The sequence below is a fragment of the Anomaloglossus baeobatrachus genome, chromosome 1 (assembly GCF_048569485.1).
Source record: "Anomaloglossus baeobatrachus isolate aAnoBae1 chromosome 1, aAnoBae1.hap1, whole genome shotgun sequence".
Taxonomy (NCBI): Eukaryota; Metazoa; Chordata; class Amphibia; order Anura; family Aromobatidae; genus Anomaloglossus; species Anomaloglossus baeobatrachus.
In genome coordinates, this window is record NC_134353.1 from 282,459,691 (window position 1) to 282,480,793 (window position 21,103).

The following is a 21,103-nucleotide window of genomic DNA, read 5'->3' on the forward strand; positions in this document are numbered from 1 at the left end:
ATTTTGCTTTGCATACCTGTCTGAAGTAAGACTGTGTATTTCGTTTTGTTACCAGTGTGACTAAAACATTGAGTTCTGGACTGAAAACCTGTGTGCCTCTTTACTGCGTCCCTACCATTGCCTACCAGAGCGGACTCCCTACATTGGCGACTGTGTTATACAACTAGCACTTGTATTGTGTTTACAATTTATGTTAAACGGCTGCCCATCGCCAAATACACCTGTCTGCATCTCTTTATGAATTTGGCACATCTTATAGCTGCCAGGCACCACCACAAGAAACGTAACTATATTTGTCATCGTTTTTGTAGCAATTATGATGAATCTGTTGGGCGTGCACCCTCTGGTAAAGTTCTGCCCATCATGCCAGAACTGGTCTATAGTAGAAATGCCATATATCAGTTGCGTAAAAACTTGGAGACAATTGAAGCCATTTTACAGCAGATTTCTGGCGAAAATGGTTTGATAAATGGGCCATTATTTTTTTTAATCTGAGATTTCCCCCTTCCCAACACCCATCAAACAAGTACGGCCCAAATTGGGAGAAGGTATATGTTGTGTCCCACCCCATTAGCGGCAGATAATGGTTGTGACACACGGCCAGGTTCTGTCACAAACAGCCGCAGGTGCAGCTGAGCGACACGCTACTGTTCACTATTCACATGCCACAGTCATTCTCTGACAACGGCATTAATAGTGCACTAGCATCCATGTGGGGGCGTTATTCTACGTATGCCTGTACTGACAAACAACATGATTGAGAGGTGCTGATGGGTTGATTAGTGACCAGCAAGCATTACCATGCTCAGATGCTCGTAACGAGCAGTCAGATGCTTGGGTGGTCTTGATTCGTGTACAGCACACTGCCATTTTGATGCACGTAACTCTTTACAATCAGCCGCCACCAGAACTAATAGAGTCTGAACAGTGGGCTTGCAGGTGTTGGAGCATCACTAATCTAATACTGATAACTTATCCTAAGAACAAGCTCTCAACAGAAAAAGTGGAAACCCAGCCAAGGGAAATAACTTGGCTCCAATTGATAGACTCTGGGAGATTATGAACTACTCTGAAGCCTATGATAACCAAAAAAAAAAAAACCACACACAAAAGAAGTATGACCAGACTTACTGATTAAATTGCAAAATATTTATTGATCAAAAAAAAAAAAAAGAGGGGAAAAGTGCCAAGATTAAAAGGACAATGGGCATGAGCACATGACCAAAAAAAGTGAGGAGTTCCCGTCATGGTTATACAATTCTCATGATATAATATGCCATTAATGCCAACAGAGAATGGTGGAAAATAGAACATTAAAAAACAGACAGGGGCAATTGTGGAAAATCACTTCTAAATGAAGTTGTATGATTAATATAATCCCAAAAAATTGTACCATCAACATGATGTCATAAGAATGATGATAAACATACTAATATAGCATCAATGAGGTTAGCAAATATGGGTAATTACACATTAACCTGTATGTAGGATTATAAATTAACACCTAAACAACATCAATACCAAATATTCCCAAATTTTATTATCCGTATAAAGCAGGGGTGGGCTAATTTTCCCATGGGGCCACATGAGAAATTGGGATGGTTTTACAGAGGGCCGGACTAATGTAATTAGCTCAGTTCTACCCAATACTGTATATGGTATATATACTATCCCTTCATAAACAAACAGTAAGTTAAACAACAAGATTCAATGAAAATGTGGGGGCATACACATTACTGGGGTCAGTGTGGGGGCATAGACATTACTGGGGTCAGTGGGGGGCATAGACATTACTGGGGTCAGTGGGGGGGCATAGACATTACTGGGGTCAGTGGGCGGGCATAGACATTACTGGGGTCAGTGGGGGGGCATAGACATTACTGGGGTCAGTGGGGGGGGCATAGACATTACTGGGGTCAGTGGGGGGGGGGCATAGACATTACTGGGGTCAGTGGGGGGGCATAGACATTACTGGGGTCAGTGGGGGGGCATAGACATTACTGGGATCAGTAAGTGGCATAGACATTACTGGGGACTGTGAAGCATACATACTGGCCCTAGTGGCCAGTGAAGCAGACATATTGACAGTAATGGCCAGTGGGGCATGCATAATGACAGTGGTGGCCAGTGGGGGATGCATAATGACAGTGGTGGCCAGTGGGGCATGCATAATGACAGTGGTGGCCTGTGGGGCATGCATAATGACAGTGGTGGCCTGTGGGGCATGCATACTGACAGTGGTGGCTAGTGGGGCATGCATACTGACAGTGGTGGCCTGTGGGGCATGCATACTGACAGTGGTGGCTAGTGGGGCATGCATACTGACAGTGGTGGCTAGTGGGGCATGCATACTGACAGTGGTGGCTAGTGGAGCATGCATACTGACAGTGGTGGCTAGTGGAGCATGCATACTGACAGTGGTGGCTAGTGGGGCATGCATACTGACAGTGGTGGCTAGTGGGGCATGCATACTGACCCTGGGGACGCTGAGGGCACAGGCAGGCAGCACAGCAGCAGCAGAGCCTGAGGGCTCCTCTTGCTGCTTTCTCCGAGTCCCCTGTGTGTCTGCTTCCTCTATTGCAAGCACAGGGGACACCTGAGAAGGCACAAGTGCTTCTCCCTTGCTCCCCCCTCCTGCAGCCATTTTGCTCTCTGCCTGCTGCTACTGCTGCACAAGTGCACATTACCTCAGTTTGTAGACCAAACGTTTTTGAAGTGGCCGCTGTGGATAAGCCGGTCACGTGAGGATCCCAGGGTAGAAGGGGCAGGCAGAGGGGGCGCGGCCTGCATCGACAAAGCAGGAGGAGGGGACAAGGGAGGCATCCGAGGAGTGTGATCTGCAACCAGAGGGGGCATGACCGGCAGAGTGGGGGGCGTGGCAGCTGCTTATCACTGCACTGCGGGAATCATAGCTCCGGCAGTGAGTGAGGCTGAGGCATAGATCAGGCCACGCCTCCAACTCTCAGCAAGACGGGCTGCCCCTTGCCCAGGTCAGGTATGAAGCCTGCTTTACACGCTGCAATTTATCTTACAATGTGTTGGCAGGGATCACGTCGTGACGCACATCCAGCATCGTAAGGTACATTGCAGTGTGTGACAGGTACGTGCGATTGAACGGTAAAACGTTCATCGCATACACATCGTACCTGTCTCTGGAATTGCACGTCAGATTGTTCATCGTACCCAAGGTAGCACACATTGCAGTGTGTGACACCCCGGGAACGATGAACAGATCTTACCAGCGTCCTGCGGCTCCCGGCCCACAATGCGGAAGGAAGGAGGTGGGTGGGATGTTTACGTCCCGCTCAGCTCCGCCCCTCCGCTTCTATTGGCCGCGTGACGTCGATGTGACGCCGAACGTCCCTCCCACTCCAGGAAGTGGACGTTCGCCGCCCACATCGAGGTCGTATGGACGGGTAAGTATGTGTGACGGGGGTTAATCGTTTGTGCGGTACGTTCAACAAATTGAACGTGCCACACAAACGATGGGGGCGTTGCAAATCGCATACGATATTGTATGCAAAATTGCAACGTGTAAAGCAGGCTTTAGAGAGATCAAGATATTGGCTTGTGTAAAAATACAGCTTGGCAACTGATGGGATGTGTCACAATAGTTGTATCAAGACTACAAAAAAAAAACGGGGAAATTCAAGGCCTATGTATCTGCTATAGTATATCAATGCTTCACTTATATATAAGGATACAGCCTAGTGACTACACCCCATCATTGCCAGACTGGCCCCACATAGTAGATTCAATTACAGGGGTCCAAACATAAGCACTCACTGTGGCATACTTACAGCTGATTAGCAAGGGAACAAACCGCCAGAAGCTCCGCCCACCCGATGTGCGTTTCAGCTTCCGCCTTCGCCCCTATTTTGCAATTTAATCAAGACGTCTGGTCATACTTTTGTGTGTTTTTTTTTGGTTACCCTTTATGCGACTTGTCAAGTACATTATTGACATGGTCATGTATGGTTGCGCATATTTTTGAATCATTGTGATGTGTCATAACATTTAGCTTATAAAATGCAACCTTTTTCCTGTTGGTCTACTTCTCTTTTCATATGAAGCCTATGATGTTAAGTATAGATAAAATCTGGAAGAAGGTTAAAAAGATATATTGAAAATAATTGGTATCACAAAATAGTTTTAATTTGGGGAGATGTGAACCATTCTGAGCTTAAAACTATCTGGGTACAACCTTTGGGAATGAAAATGCCTACGTAAAATATCCCAATTATATAGTGATGGGCATTTTAAAACTTGAGGTGCTCAGGCAGGTATTTGATATGCCACATAACAGATTTTTTTTCAATACTTAAGGCTGCTTTACACGGTACGACCGATTGTTCAATTTCACAATCGATCGTACCCGCCCCCGTCCTTTTTGCGTCACGGGCAAATCGCTGCCCGTGGCGCACAAAGTCGGTAACCTCCCGTCACACGTACTTACCTCCCATCCGACCTCGCTGTGGGCGGCGAATGTCCACTTCCTGGAGTGGGAGGGACGTTCGGCGTCACAGCGACGTCACACGGCCGCCGGCCAATAGAAGCGGAAGGGCGGAGATGAGCGGGACGTAAACATCCCGCCCACCTCCTTCCTTCCACATAGCCGGCGAGAGCAGTGGGTCGCAGGTAATCGATGTTCATCGTTCCCGGGGTGTCACACGGAGCGGCGTGTGCTACCCCGGGAACGATGAACAATTAAATTAAACGATATTATGAAACCTAACGAGCAGTACACGACTCACGATTTGTGAGCGATACTGCATCGCTAAGAGGTGTCACACAGGCCGGCATCGCAAGCGATGCCAGATGTGCGTCACAAAAACAGTGACTCCGACGATCTATCGCACGATAGATTGTCTGGTGTAAAGCAGCCTTTAGTTTAGGCATGCGTGTGAGATACACACCAAATCTACTGCATTGTACTCTATAGTGTCTGCTTCATTTCTACTACAGAACACCAGTGATTGCCTGACTGAAGTTTGCAATGTCATGTCTGCTCTCTATGTGAAACTTAACCTTTCCAAAACTGAACTTCTTCTTTTCCCTCCATCTTCTAACCTTCCTAAACCTGACATCTCCCTCTCTGTGTGTGGCACAACGATAAGTCCTAGGCAGCAAGCCCACTGTCTGGGTGTTATACTTGACACTGATCTCTCCTTCACCTCCCACATACAATCTCTTGCCCGCTCTTGCCGCTTGCACCTCAAGAACATCTCTAGAATCCGCCCCTTTCTCACAATGGAAACGACAAAAACCCTCACCGTGGCCCTGATCCACTCTCGCCTTGACTACTATAACTCTCTATTAATTGGTCTCCCCCTAACTAGACTCTCTCCTCTACAGTCCATCCTTAATGCAGCAGCCAGGGTCACCTATCTGGCTAACCGCTACTCGGATGCCGCTGCTCTGTGCCAGTCATTGCACTGGCTGCCCATATATCACAGGATCCAATTCAAACTGCTTGTTCTCACCCACAAAGCTCTCCACAGTGCGGCACCCCCCTACATCTCCACCCTCCTCTCTGTCAATACGCTCTGCAAATGACTTTCGACTAATATCCACACTAATTCGAACCTCCCACTCCCGAATCCAAGACTTCTTCGGAGCTGCACCAAACCTCTGGAACGCTCTAACCCAAGAAGTTAGGACGAATCACAACTTACTCAGCTTCAGACGCACCCTAAAAACGCATATTTTTAGGGTGGCCTATCACAATCCCTAGCCAAAGTAATTTCACCTAATACCTCCAACTTCTCAGAAACGTACCCCACGTCAAACTCCATGGCACCCAAATGCATCTCAAGGCTCTGGCCAACTGATCCAGGAAGCCATTATCTATCCCCCATTTTCTTGAGATGGCTGGACTGTCATTGTAAATAAGCACTTGTACCTTATCCCCCCCCCCCATCTCATTGTAGATTGTAAGCTCTCATAAGCAGGGTTGTCTTTTTTCCTTTTAAATATTGTATTTTCTATAACTGTTACTCATTTGTATATGATCCTCCTGAATTGTAAGGCGCTGCGGAATATGTTGGCGCTATAAAAATAAAGATTATTATTATTATTAGATATAGTGGTGACTGGAGGGGAAAGTTGTCATTGCTTTGCTTTCTAAATGTTTATTAGAACCCAAGCTTAGAAATGGAGATCATGCAAGATCTTTCTTGGGTGTTGGTTAGTGAGCCACAGAGATCTTATTTATTTATGGTCCATCGAGTATATAAGACTCTTATTTAAAATGGGGTGAAACCTGACTTGAGGTGATACAAATGTGGTATGCCAGACGCAGATTTGATATATCTGATGTTGAACTGTCCTCATGTCCAGAGGTACGGGAATGATGTGAAGGAGCTCACTAATTCTGTATATGAGTGCAAGATTACCTCGGATTCTATAACTTGTGTTCTTGGTTTTACCGCTGAATTTACCAAACAGGAGAGTCACCGACTATCACACACATACTATATCAAGATTGGAAATTGATAGCTTCATATTTGAAAAATGTCAATCCTCCCAATGTTAGACAAGTAATTGATGGGTCAAGTAATATTATATACCTAGAGGAATGAGTGCACCAAAAAAAAAAAGACATACAAGTGCATCTCAATAAATTATATCATCAAAAAGTTAATTTATTTCAGTAATTCAGTACAAAAAGAGAAGTTCATTATATAGAGTCATTACAAAGACTGATCTATTTCAAGTGTTTATTTCTGCTAATGTTGACAGACAACCTGGGCTTCCGTAACACCTCAGCAGTGCCACAGGCTGATCACCTCCATGCCATGCAGCATTGATGCAGTAATTCATGCAAAGCAGCCCCGACCAAGCATTGAGTGCATTTACTGTACAGACTTTTCAGTAGGCACCAACATTTTTTAGTTTAAAATCATTTTTTTCAGTTGGTCTTCTATAATATTCTAATTTTCTGAGATAATGACTTTTGGGTCTTCATTGGCTGTAAGCCATAATCATCAACACTAACAGAAATAATGTGTAATGACTCTATATAATATGTTTCCCTTTTTATATTGAATTACTGAAATAAATTAACTTGTTGATGATATTTTAATTTATTGAGATGCACTTATACCAGAAATGTGAAGATATTTGGGCGTCCTGGTTAGATTGGCTAAATTTGGCCTCTGACTTTGAGATGGTCAAAGAGTCTTTTATGAACGTCTGACGCCGAGGTTTAAATTGGAAGTCTGGTCCAAGACTCTCTTTGGATATTACGCATGTCTTAATAGCAACATAGTGACAATTACACTACGTCACTCTTAATATTTCCTTTGGATACAGCAGTATATGGACATAGGGATTAGATATGTTGCATATCTGTATTTTCATCATAAAATGTTCAATAAAAAAAAAATATCTGATAAAAAAATGAAAAAAAATAGCGGAAACCCTTTTAAAGGCAAGAGTATACAGTTAAAGGAATATTTCCATCTCGAAGACCTTATCTCAGTATGTAGTAAGTATAATAATAAGAATATTAGCAAATGCCTCCAATTATAAATGCAAACTAGTTTTTCTGATATAGCCAAGTCATTTACCTCATGTGCAGGACATTGCAGTAGTTTAGGTATCGATTGTTACGACCACTAGCAACTAACTGTCCTTACATGTGTGGCCGTAACCTTGGATACCTAAGCTACTGCAATGCCCTGCTCATAAGGTAACTGACATAGCTTTTCAGAAGAACTATACTAAATTTCTAATTGGAGGTATTTTATTTACATTTTTATTATTATACCTACTACATATTGGGATAGAATCTTGGAGATGGGAATACCCCTTTAAGTAAAGGAGGAGCTGTAAAGCTTTATACAAAATTGAGAAACCAATCTCTAGTTTTATTTTTCTCCCTCCAGCGGTCATACACGTGACTAGCAGGGTTACCTAGTACCTTGTAAACCCCCAAAAGATGTTACAACACACAGGAAACTCAGAGGTCACAATACAATGGAGGTCCCTGCCGCTAGTGAGAGGGGTGAGGGGGACACCTCCTGAACTCACCGAAAGCGTACTCCTGAGCTCCCTAGCATCCTTAGAAAGGTTCCTGCAACCTGTCGCCGAGCTGGATACCTTAGGCCTCCAGCTAGCCCTCCACTCACCCCGTCTAGTGAGCAAAAAAGGAATACAAACACGGGAAAAAGACATGCAAAGGAAAAAAACCACTCCAGGTGGCTTCAGTGCAGCACAACTACACACAACACGATAGACTTCTTCTAGAGCTCGCTCCTTCCACAGTGGACCACATAGAAATGAGGATTCAGTATCTATCACAGGCATCATGTGATCACATCACGTGACAAATAGGGAAGATGAATGATCCCAAAAAAGCCACACCTGAGATATGCAGCTACAGTGCTTAGCCAGGCAGGAAGGGTGCTTAACCCTTACAGCACCACAAGCAAGGAGATGTTATTAAATAACAGTAGTGAACCTGCCCGCTGCAAGGCGCTGTGACCTGAAAGCAGATTCACCCGGGGTCTACCCCGAGCGAAATGCACTCATGACACCAGCTTTTCGTTGATGTCTCGATTGTCGAAGATCATTCACTATAGTTCTGTAAATCCAGGCATTTCTTTGCTCCATAGAACAGTCATCACTCCATTTCTAGGTTGTCCAATATAACCATGTTATATCCTGTGCTTCTTGTAAGACATGCTTAAAAGTAAGCCAAGACCATGCAAACATTTTTTGTGCTAAATTGGCAAAGTATGCATAAAGTGATGACTAACAAGAGGTGAAATAGAAATGCCACTCAGCCAGAAAGGCATCATTAGAACATATGTATTTTATCGCTACAGTCAGAATAATAGGGATAGCATTTCTGTAATATTAAACAGGTTTCTCTTCTTTCCATGGCACATATACAATACAGAGTGTAAATCCTATAAACTTACCTGCATTCAGATCTTTAAACTTTTGCTTCAGTTCAGCTGGTGTAAGTCTGTACTGATCTAATCCATCACCCCAATAAATGCGGTCGAGGACTTGTACGTCTCCCCCCACCAACCATTCTCCACTCTCCATCACCATCTGCAGGAAACCAACACAGGTCACTCATATGAAAAAAGAATGTTCATTTATTAAATTTAATGAAAAACATATGGGATCCGTCTTATAATCTAGTGGTGTCTTACCAAAGGGGGGGGGCAGCAGTGATGCAGCAGGGTGGTCACTAAAGGCAGGGGCGGTGGGTGTCCCAGATGCTGTCGGCTGTGCTGGTGCTTGGGCTACGGCAGCGGGCGGTGAGGGCTTTAAAGAAATGGCACCCGGAGTTAGCACTTGCGCAGATTAAGCTTTCGGCTCAATGGCAAGCAGAGATCTCATCTTTGCAAGCGTCAGCTCCGGGCGCAATTTTCCTTAAGACCGCTTCCAGGAGATCAATGTGCTGGAGGCGGCGCGTGCGCAGATGAGATCTTGAGCCAAGAGCTCTATCTGTGCATGCACCAACTACGGGTGCCATTCTTATTTTAAGTCCTCACTGCCTGCCCCGCAGCACCAGCCCAACCGCCTCAGCACCAGCCGCCGCAGACCCCACACAGTCGCCTCAGTACCAGGCACCGCCGCAGGCCCCGCAGAACCAGCCGCCGCAGACCCTGCACAGCTGCCACAGCAGCATTCCCGCAGCCTCCTGCAACGCCTCTTCACCACCACCCTGGTAAGCTACATTCAGATTATAAGGCACACCCATCACTTTCCTCACAAATTTTTGGGAGGAAAAGTGTGTCTTATAATATGAAAATATGGTAAGTGTATATGTGGAAATAGCAGGGCATAGTCATGGGATTTCGAGACAAGAAGCAGACATCTATGGGACACAGTGAAGATGATGGGAGGAGATAGCGAGGCTAATGAAGAGCCTAGACAGCGTTATCTCCAGGGCAGCTTCCTACCTCATAGCCTCCAAGAGGTAATTAACATAAAGGAATAAAGCTGGTGTCACACATAACGACGACGACAACGACGTCGCTGCTACGTCACCATTTTCTGTGACGTTGCAGCGACGTCCCGTCGCTGTCGCTGTGTGTGACATCCAGCAACGACCTGGCCCCTGCTGTGAGGTCGCCGGTCGTTGCTGAATGTCCAGCTTCATTTTTTGGTCGTCACTCTCCCGCTGTGACACACACATCGCTGTGTGTGACAGCGAGAGAGCGACGAAATGAAGCGATCAGGAGCCGGCACTGGCAGCTGCGGTAAGCTGTAACCAGCGTAAACATCGGGTAACCAAGGGAAGACCTTTCCCTGGTTACCCGATGTTTACGCTGGTTACCAGCCTCCGCTCTTGCTGCCAGCGCCGGCTCCTGCACTGTGACATGTGGCTGCAGTATGCATCGGGTAATTAACCCGATGCATACTGTAGCAAGGAGAGCAAGGAGCCAGCGCTAAGCAGTGAGCGCGGCTCCCTGCTCTCTGCACTGTGACATGTAGCTGCAGCACACATCGGGTTAATTAACCCGATGTGTGCTGCAGGAGAGCAAGGAGCCAGCGCTAAGCGCGGCTCCCTGCTCTCTGAACTGTGACATGTAGCTGCAGCACACATCGGGTTAATTAACCCGATGTGTGCTGCAGGAGAGCAAGGAGCCAGCGCTAAGCGCGGCTCCCTGCTCTCTGAACATGTAGCACAGCGACCTTATGATCGCTGCTTCTGCTGTGTTTGACAGCTAAGCAGCGATCATAACAGCGACTTACAAGGTCGCTGTTACGTCACCGAAAATGGTGACGTAACAGCGACGTCGTTGTCGCTGTCGTTTAGTGTGACACCAGCTTAAAAGATGATTTTTCAACAAGAAACCATCTGATATGAGGCATACAGGTATGACTATTTTCAGCAGTCTATAACCAGTATGCCCTTATTAATAGGTCAATGTGATGACAGATTCCCTTGAAAATGGTTCACTACACCCCTAGTTTAATTCCTTGAGAGATGTAGTTTCCAGAATGGGTTCACTTGTGTGGGTTTCTGCTGTTTTGGCACGTCAGGGGATCTTCGAATGTGACATGGTGTTCTTAATCTATTCCAGCCAAAATGGTGCTCTAAAAATCAAATAGTGCTCCTTCCCTTCTGAACCCTGCTGTGCGCCTAAACAGTAATTTTCCACCACACATGGGGTATCTGTGTAGTCAGGAGAAATTGCACAACAAATTGTATAATCCATTTTCTCCTGTTACCCTTATGACAATGAAAAACTTTGGGTTAAAGCAATATTTTTGTAGTAAAAATTTGTATTTTTTAATTTTCATGGCTCAAAGTTATAAAACTCTGTGAAGCACCGGTGAGTTCAAGTCGTTCACACATCTACATAAATTCCTTGAGGGATGTTGTTTGCAAAATAGGGTGACTTTAGGGGTTTCCGCTGTTTAGGCACATCAGGTGCTCTGCAAATGTGACGTAACGTCTGCTTTTTATTCCAGCCAATTTTGTACCCAAACATTTAAATAGCACTTATTCCTTTCCAAACCCTGCTGTGGACCCAAACAGTAATTTTTCACCACATATGGGGTATCAGCATACTGAGGAGAAATTGCATAAACATATAAAACGTTGTACAAAATAAAAAAATATTTGTAAAAGAAAAAGACAAAGCTAAATGCTTTACCCATAAAATAATAAACAGCGTAAAGAAAAGAAACTGAAATGGCAAAATTATGCTCGGTTCTACGCTGGGGGGGGGTGCGCTGTACACCGTGTGGGGGGTGCACTGTACACCGCGTGGGGGGGGTGCACTGTACACCACGTGGGGGGGGGTGCACTGTACACCACGTGGGGGGGTGCGCTGTACACCGCGTGGGGGGGTGCACTGTACACCGCGTGTGGGGGGTGCACTGTACACCGCGTGGGGGGGGGGTGCGCTGTACACCGCGTGGGGGGGGGTGCGCTGTACACCGCGTGGGGGGGTGCGCTGTACACCGCGTGGGGGGGGGGGGTGCGCTGTACACCGCGTGGGGGGGGGTGCGCTGTACACCGCGTGGGGGGGGTGCGCTGTACACCGCGTGTGGGGGGGGTGCGCTGTACACCGCGTGTGGGGGGGGTGCGCTGTACACCGCGTGTGGGGGGGGTGCGCTGTACACCGCGTGTGGGGGGGTGCGCTGTACACCGCGTGTGGGGGGGTGCGCTGTACACCGCGTGTGGGGGGGTGCGCTGTACACCGCGTGTGGGGGGGGTGCGCTGTACACCGCGTGCGGGGGGGTGCGCTGTACACCGCGTGGGGGGGGGTGCGCTGTCTGTACACCGCGTGGGGGGGTGCGCTGTACACCGCGTGGGGGGGGTGCGCTGTACACCGCGTGGGGGGGTGCGCTGTACACCGCGTGGGGGGGGGTGCGCTGTACACCGCGTGGGGGGGGTGCGCTGTACACCGCGTGGGGGGGGTGCTCTGTACACCACGTGGGGGGGTGCGCTGTACACCGTTCAGGGTGCGCTGTACTGTATATGCTCTGATCTCACTGCAAATCTGTGTGTGACGAGAGAAGACATTTAATATAAGCCCTGGAGGGAGATTCTCAGGGAGATCTGTGTCCGGCGCATAGATCTTAATAGTATATTTACAAATAAGACAAATGTGGATTTATCTGGAATAAGATATCGAATCACAAATATCAAGGTATCATTTTATTTGCTTTCCTACGACCACAAGCCCAATAGGACTGATCCTACTGACAGATTATTCCCTTTAAGAAACTAAAGTAGTAAAATAAAAAAAAAAAAAAAAAACTTATCATACGACCTGGCAAATCTTATTTCCAGATCAATTTGTACCGAAAAAATGACCATCATAAAACAAAATATAAAACCATGGCAAAATTGAGGATAATAGCTATCTACACATCTATGCCACAACACAGAAAACTGCAATCTGGGAAAGAAAAAAACTCATCAACAGGTAACATTGAGGCATAGATAAATATATGGGAATATAGATTAAAGTAGTCAGTGGCCAATTTCGTGAGCAGCACAAAAATATCTCCCAACAGTCCTGTTCATTGTTTATTTGTACAAATGCTGCTCTAATATTTTATAATAAATCTCTTCACTAAACAGGTTTTAGCAATGTCCTGAACAGCCGCCGATCTTATGACCTGATCTCGAAGGATCAATATGATGAAACAAATATGGTCCCTTGATGTGAGCATTATGCAGGTAAAGTGTATTAAAACACGGCAAGGGCGCCCTCTGCTGGTCAAACTAACCCAATGCAACAGCAGAAATTACAAAAGTCAAAGCATTTCATACAAATCTTTGCTTTTAAACAAGTTGTGTTGATAATGAAAGGAAATAAATGGATTAGTGTAAACAACAGTAAATAGGATGTCAAGCAGACCTTAATATATGGGTGCTCCTTACAGGTTGTCCCCCATTGTCTGGCACATCGTTCCTCTTTCCTGTGCTCATAAAACTCTGGATGACGTAAAATGGCAACTCGCCTTCCTTCATAAATAAGCGCAAAAGCTGTGCAGCCATCAAGTCTTTGCTTTTCCTCATTGGTTGCAGTAAGTACAATGGGTACAGACAAGTTGATGACGCCGCCTGTGGAAAAATAGGTAATATGTGACATAACCGATAAATCCAGCATACACATTTTCATAAACTAGTATCAAATATTCAGAAATAATACTCTGTGTCTCTTGAGTAGTAAATGTATTTTCCTGTACAAAATACACAGGACTAGTATGTTGGTCCCACACTATACCTGAAAAACTTACCTTACAGTTTAAAAGTTTAGGGTCACTCAGATATTTCCTTATTTTTGAAAGAAAAGCACAATTTTTCAATGAAGCTAACATTAAATTAAACAGACATACACTCTCTACATTGTTAATGTGGTAAATTACTATTCTAGCTGCAAATGTCTGGTTTTGAATGCAATATCTACATAGGTGTATAAAGGCCTATTTCCAACAACCACCACTCCAGTGTTCTAATGGTACATTGTGTTGCTGTGTTAGAAGGCTAATGAATGAATATAAATCCCTAGAAAACCCTTGTGCAAGTATGTTAGCACAGCTGAAAACAGTTTTGCTGATTAGAGAAGCTATAAAACTGACCTTCCTTTGAGTTAGTTGAGAATCTGGAGCATTACATTTGTTGGTTCCATTAAACTCTCAAAATGGCCAGAAATAGAGAACTTTCATGTGAAACTCAACAGTCTATTCTTGTTCTTAAAAATTAACGATATTCCATGCAAGAAATTGCCAAGAAACTGAAGATTTCCTACAATGGTGTGTTCTACTCCCTTGAGAGAACACAAACAGGCTCTAACCAGAGTAGAAAGAGAAGTGGGAGGCCCCGCTGCACAACTGAGCAACAAGACAAGTACATTAGAGTCTCTAGTTTGAGAAATCAACGCCTCACAGGTCCTCAACTGGCAGCTCCATTATATAGCACCTGCAAAATGGCAGTGTCAATGTTTACAGTGAAGAGGCGACTACGGGATGCTGGCCTTCAGGGCAGAATGACAAAGAAAAAGCCATATCGGAGACTGGCTAATAAACGGAAAAGATTAATATGAGCAAAAGAACACAGACATTGAACAGAAGAAGATTGGAAAAACGTGTTATGGACAGACGAATCGAAGTTTAAGGCGTTTGGATCCTACAGAAGAACATTTGTGAGACACAGAACAACTGAAAAGATGCTGGAAGAGTGCCTGACGCCATCTGTCAAGCATGGAGGTAATGTGATGATCTGGGGTTGGTTTGGTGCTGGTAAAGAGGGAGATTTGCACAAGGTAAAAGGGGTTTTGATTAAGGAAGGCTATCACTCCATTTGGCAACGCCATGCCATAACTCTGGACAGCGCTTGATTGGAGCCAATTTCATACTACAACAGGACAATGACCCAAAGCACACCTCCAAATCATGCATGAACTATTTAGGGAAGAAGCAGGCAGCTGGTATTCTATCTGTAGTGGAGTGGCCAGCCCAGTCACCAGATCTCAACCCTATTGAGCGGCTATGGGAGCAGCTTAACCGTATGGTACGCAAAAAGTGCCCATCAAGATAATCCAATTTGTGGGAGGGGCTTCTGGAAGCATGGGGTGAAATATCTCCAGATTACCTCAGCAAATAAATTAACAGCTAGAATGCCAAAGGTCTGCAAAGCTGAAATTGCTGCAAAGGGAGAATTCTGTGCAGAAAAAGTGTGAAGGAGAAAATTATTATTTCAAGTAAAAATCATTACTTCTAACCTAGTCAATGTCTGGACTATATTTTCTATTCATTATGCAACTCATTTGATAAATAAAAGTATGATTTTTCATGGAAAAGACAATTGTCTGAGTGACCCCAAACTTTTGAACTGTAGTGTATAGGTACTTCTATGGTAGTAGTCTCTTCCTGTAAAACATGAAGGCACAGCTAGTACCCTGCTGCCTGTATCTTCCTATAAAACGTAGGCACAGCTAGTACCCTGCTGTCTGTATCTTCCTATAAAACGTAGGCACAGCTAGTACCCTGCTGTCTGTATCTTCCTATAAAACGTAGGCACAGCTAGTACCCTGCTGTCTGTATCTTCCTATAAAACGTAGGCACAGCTAGTACCCTGCTGCCTGTATCTTCCTATAAAACGTAGGCACAGCTAGTACCCTGCTGCCTGTATCTTCCTATAAAACGTAGGCACAGCTAGTACCCTGCTGCCTGTATCTTCCTATAAAACGTAGGCACAGCTAGTACCCTGCTGCCTGTATCTTCCTATAAAACGTAGGCACAGCTAGTACCCTGCTGCCTGTATCTTCCTATAAAACGTAGGCACAGCTAGTACCCTGCTGCCTGTATCTTCCTATAAAACGTAGGCACAGCTAGTACCCTGCTCCTCGTCTCTTCTTGTAAAACATGGAGGCATCCTGCTCCATCTCAGATTATAAAACATGTAGGCAGAGCTAGTACCTTGCTCCCTGTACAACATGTAGGCACATCCCTGATCCCTGTCTTTTCCTATAAAACATGTAGGCACAGCTAGTACTTTGCTCTCTACCTTTCAAGAGAAAAAAACAAATGTATTTTTAGAGCACCACTGATTGAAGGACAACACAGAGTCAAGAAATACTCAGAGGCTGCAGACTTGTGATACAGGGGAAAGTGTTCGATAGGTTGTTTAAAGTGCTAGGTAGGTCTGGTGGTGGGAGTTAAGTGAGGCAGTGGAAAGATTAGGAGTTTTGTACACAGCTTTAGGAAGTGTGATGAGAAGGTGGATGTCACTGATTAACTCTGGGGTTATTGACTGCAGAGAGGAGACATCGGAGTCAAAGAGATACATTTGAGTATCATCAGCAAATAGAGCATACTGGAAGCCATGGGACTTAATGAGTTGTCCTAAACCAGAAGAATAGATGGATAAGAGTAGGTGTCCAAGAACAGAACCTTGAGTAACACTCACAGGGAGAGATGAGGAGGGTAGTAGGGGAACAGGAGGTGCTAAGTGTGCAGTTAGTGACGTTTGAGGAGATTCAGGAGAAGGTACAGACTTTGATGCCAGGAAAAAAGAGAATCTGCAGTGCAAAAGAGTGATTGACTGTCAAAGTCAGAGGACTGCTCTAAGGGCTCGCTCACACCAGTGTATACATCAGAAGAGTGCTATCCAATGTTTTATGTAATTCTAAGGCAGACCTGGGCAAGGGGCGGCCCGCGGGCCACATCCGGCCCGCCTGCTCTCTGTGACCGGCCCGCCCGTCTTCAGCCGGTGCAGTGGAGCCGGGCTGTAGCGTGCCGAGCAAGGAGAGATCCTGTGCAGGTCCGCACTCCGCACAGTCAGTGCAGGCAGCGGAACGCAGGAGTCTTTCCTCTGTTCCCTGCCGGCACTAATTGTCAGTGACACACGCGCGCGCTCTGACGTTGTCAGTACTGCGCTGCGTGTGTCATTTCAAAAGTTCCCGCCCGGGAGAGGAAGAAGCAGCACAGCAGACGGAATAATTCATCCTGCACTGTAGGACCTGCGATGATGTCACGCCCATGTGACTGTGTGGGAGGAGACACTGGATGCCGGGCAGAAAGCAAGAGATGCTGAATGCTGAAGGAGATGTGGACACATGATGACTGGTAATAAGAAAAGAGGGGACATGAGGGGGAGGGGGGCTGCAGGGTGAGTGCATATGTGGGAACATGGAGCTGCAGGGTGAGTGCATATGTGGGAACATGGAGCTGCAGGGTGAGTGCATATGTGGGAACATGGAGCTGCAGGGTGAGTGCATATGTGGGAACATGGAGCTGCAGGGTGATTGGCATATGTGGGAACATGGAGCTGCAGGGTGATTGGCATATGTGGGAACATGGAGCTGCAGGGTGAGTGCATATGTGGGAACATGGAGCTGCAGGGTGAGTGGCATATGTGGGAACATGGAGCTGCAGGGTGAGTGGCATATGTGGGAACATGGAGCTGCAGGGTGATTGGCATATGTGGGAACATGGAGCTGCAGGGTGATTGGCATATGTGGGAACATGGAGCTGCAGGGTGATTGGCATATGTGGGAACATGGAGCTGCAGGGTGATTGGCATATGTGGGAACATGGAGCTGCAGGGTGATTGGCATATGTGGGAAGATGGAGTTGCAGGGTGAGTGCATATGTGGGAACATGGAGCTGCAGGGTGATTGGCATATGTGGGAACATGGAGCTGCAGGGTGATTGGCATATGTGGGAACATGGAGCTGCAGGGTGAGTGCATATGTGGGAACATGGAGCTGCAGGGTGAGTGCATATGTGGGAACATGGAGTTGCAGGGTGAGTGCATATGTGGGAACATGGAGCTGCAGGGTGATTGGCATATGTGGGAACATGGAGCTGCAGGGTGATTGGCATATGTGGGAACATGGAGCTGCAGGGTGATGGCATATGTGGGAACATGGAGCTGCAGGGTGATTGGCATATGTGGGAACATGGAGCTGCAGGGTGAGTGCATATGTGGGAACATGGAGCTGCAGGGTGATTGGCATATGTGGGAAGATGGAGCTGCAGGGTGAGTGCATATGTGGGAACATGGAGCTGCAGGGTGATTGGCATATGTGGGAAGATGGAGCTGCAGGGTGAGTGCATATGTGGGAACATGGAGCTGCAGGGTGATTGGCATATGTGGGAAGATGGAGCTGCAGGGTGATTGGCATATGTGGGAACATGGAGCTGCAGGGTGATTGGCATATGTGGGAACATGGAGCTGCAGGGTGATTGGCATATGTGGGAACATGGAGCTGCAGGGTGAGTGCATATGTGGGAAGATGGAGCTGCAGGGTGAGTGGCATATGAGGGAACATGGAGCTGCAGGGTGATTGGCATATGTGGGAACATGGAGCTGCAGGGTGAGTGCATATGTGGGAAGATGGAGCTGCAGGGTGAGTGCATATGTGGGAAGATGGAGCTGCAGGGTGAGTGGCATATGTGGGAAGATGGAGTTGCAGGGTGAGTGGCATATGAGGGAAGATGGAGTTGCAGGGTGAGTGGCATATGTGGGAAGATGGAGTTGCAGGGTGAGTGGCATATGTGGGAAGATGGAGTTGCAGGGTGAGTGGCATATGTGGGAAGATGGAGTTGCAGGGTGAGTGGCATATGAGGGAAGATGGAGTTGCAGGGTGAGTGGCATATGTGGGAAGATGGAGTTGCAGGGTGAGTGGCATATGAGAGCTGCAGACTGACAGAAGGATGTGAAGGGGTGCAGAGTGTTTGAGAGGGGTAAGTTGGGGTACAGGCAGGGTGAAATATGTGGGCAGGGTGTGTGACATATGGGGGTGTAGTGTGTGTGATATGGGGGTGCAGGCTGTATGGGGAGCAGGGTGTGTGACATATGGGGGTGTAGTATAATACAGGTGTACTATATGGAGGTGTAGTATATTACAGGTGTGCTATATGGAGGTGTAGTATATTACAGGTGTGCTATATAGGGGTGTAGTGATGTAGTATATTACAGGTGTGCTATATGGAGGTGTAGTATATTACAGGTGTGCTATATAGGGGGTGTAGTGATGTAGTATATTACAGGTGTGCTATCTGGAGGTGTAGTATATTACAGGTGTGCTATATGGAGGTGTAGTATATTACAGGTGTAGTAAATGGGGTGTAGTGATGTAGTATATTACAGGTGTATATAGGAGTGTAGTGATGTAGTATATTACAGGTGTACTATATGGAGTTGTAGTATATTACAGGTGTGCGCTATATGGGGGTGTACTATATTACAGGTGTAGTATATGGGGTGTAGTGATGTAGTATATTACAGGTGTACTATATGGAGGTGTAGTATATTACAGGTGTGCTATATGGAGGGGTAGTATATTACAGGTGTACTATATGGAGGTGTAGTATATTACAGGTGTGCTATATGGAGGGGTAGTATATTACAGGTGTACTATATGGAGGTGTAGTATATTACAGGTGTGCTATATGGAGGTGTATATTACAGGTGTGCTATATGGAGGTGTATATTACAGGTGTATATAGGGGTGTAGTGATGTAGTATATTACAGGTGTAGTATATGGGGTGTAGTGATGTAGTATATTACAGGTGTATATAGGGGTGTAGTGATGTAGTATATTACAGGTGTACTATGTGGAGTTGTAGTATATTACAGGTGTGCTATATGGAGGTGTACTATATTACAGGTGTAGTATATGGGGTGTAGTGATGTAGTATATTATAGGTGTGCTATATGGAGGTGTAGTATATTACAGGTGTACTATATGGGGGTGTACTATATTACAGGTGTAGTATATGGGGTGTAGTGATGTAGTATATTACAGGTGTAGTATATAGGGGTGTAATGATGTAGTATATCGGAGGTGTATTATATAGTGGTGTAGTATAATACAGGTGTATATGGGGGTGTAGTATATTACATTTATATGGAGGGAGTGTAGTATAATACAGGTGTATATGGGGGTGTAGTATATTACATTTATATGGAGGGAGTGTAGTATAATACAGGTGTATATGGGGGTGTAGTATATTACATTTATATGGAGGGAGTGTAGTATAATACAGGTGTATATGGGGGGTGTAGTATAATACAGGTGTAGTATATAGGGGTGTAGTGGTGTAGTTTATTACAGGTGTAGTATATGGAGGGGGTGTAGTGATGTAATATATTGGGTAGAACTGAGGTAATTATATTAGTCCGGCCCTCTAAACCAATCCCAATTTCTCATGCGGCCCCATGGGAAAATTAATTGCCCACCCCTGTTCTAAGGTGTACTGTCAAACAGCTTTTTTTTTCTCATGTCAAACTGGCATGAGAAAAAAGGCACAGCATGCTGTGATTTGCAGTGGAAATCGGATGACGCGCACCCATTCAAGTATACGGGTGGGTGGAAATCAGATTGCACTCAGATGACATCCAAATGCAGTCCAATTTATACAGACAAAATGGAGAAGATGGAGAAATTTTGGGTATTCTGGTTACAAATAAGCTGAGCAGCTGCAAAAGCAAACAAGATGTTAGGATGTATAAAGAGATTAGATCTCGTGCTTAGCCTATCACAATTAACAGATATTCTTAAAAAGGGCCTTAAAGAGGGGGTTTGTATCAAAAAATGAATATGAATTAATGTTACCTAAACATTCCATAACTGCAACATTCTATGCTCTCCCAAAGATCCATAACAGATAACCCCCTCTAAAAGATAGACCCATTGTCTCAAATATAGGAGCATTGTGTCAGAATGTAAGCATTTGTATCAACCAGATCCTGAAATCCTTTGTGACGGTTCTACTGTCTTGTGTAACAGATCCCACCAACTTTCTTACTATGCTAGATGGTATGACTTATGAACTTGGTGTAAACCTAGCCTCTATAGACATGGAACCACTCAATAGCAGCACTTGACATAACTCTCGACTGGCAGCAGTAGGCTTAGTACCACAGAATCAGTTTATCCTTGAACTACTTCACTTTATCTTGCAAAGTAATTTTTTCATTGATGATAAATACTACCACCAGCTCAGAGAGACAGCATGGGGAACCCTTCTGCCCCCACATAGGCCAATTTGCTCCTGGACTGGTGGTTTGCAGGAACGAGGATGTCGTCTGGAGCCCACACCATCTTCCGGGGATGATACATAGATGACCGCCTCGTCTTCTCATCAGAGAACGGTTTCTCT

At 45.6% G+C, this 21,103-nt stretch overlaps 1 protein-coding gene across 1 annotated transcript in view; it reads right to left on the reverse strand.

The window, feature by feature from the left end:
* PAPSS1 (3'-phosphoadenosine 5'-phosphosulfate synthase 1) overlaps positions 1-21,103 on the reverse strand; it is a 174,858-nt gene that overhangs the window by 55,227 nt on the left and 98,528 nt on the right. Inside the window, exons 8-9 of the mRNA XM_075350584.1 lie at positions 13,347-13,552; positions 8,928-9,063 (exon numbers count right to left, since the gene is read on the reverse strand). Coding sequence (XP_075206699.1) covers positions 8,928-9,063; positions 13,347-13,552 — 342 coding nt within the window. The remainder of the gene's footprint in view (positions 1-8,927; positions 9,064-13,346; positions 13,553-21,103) is intronic.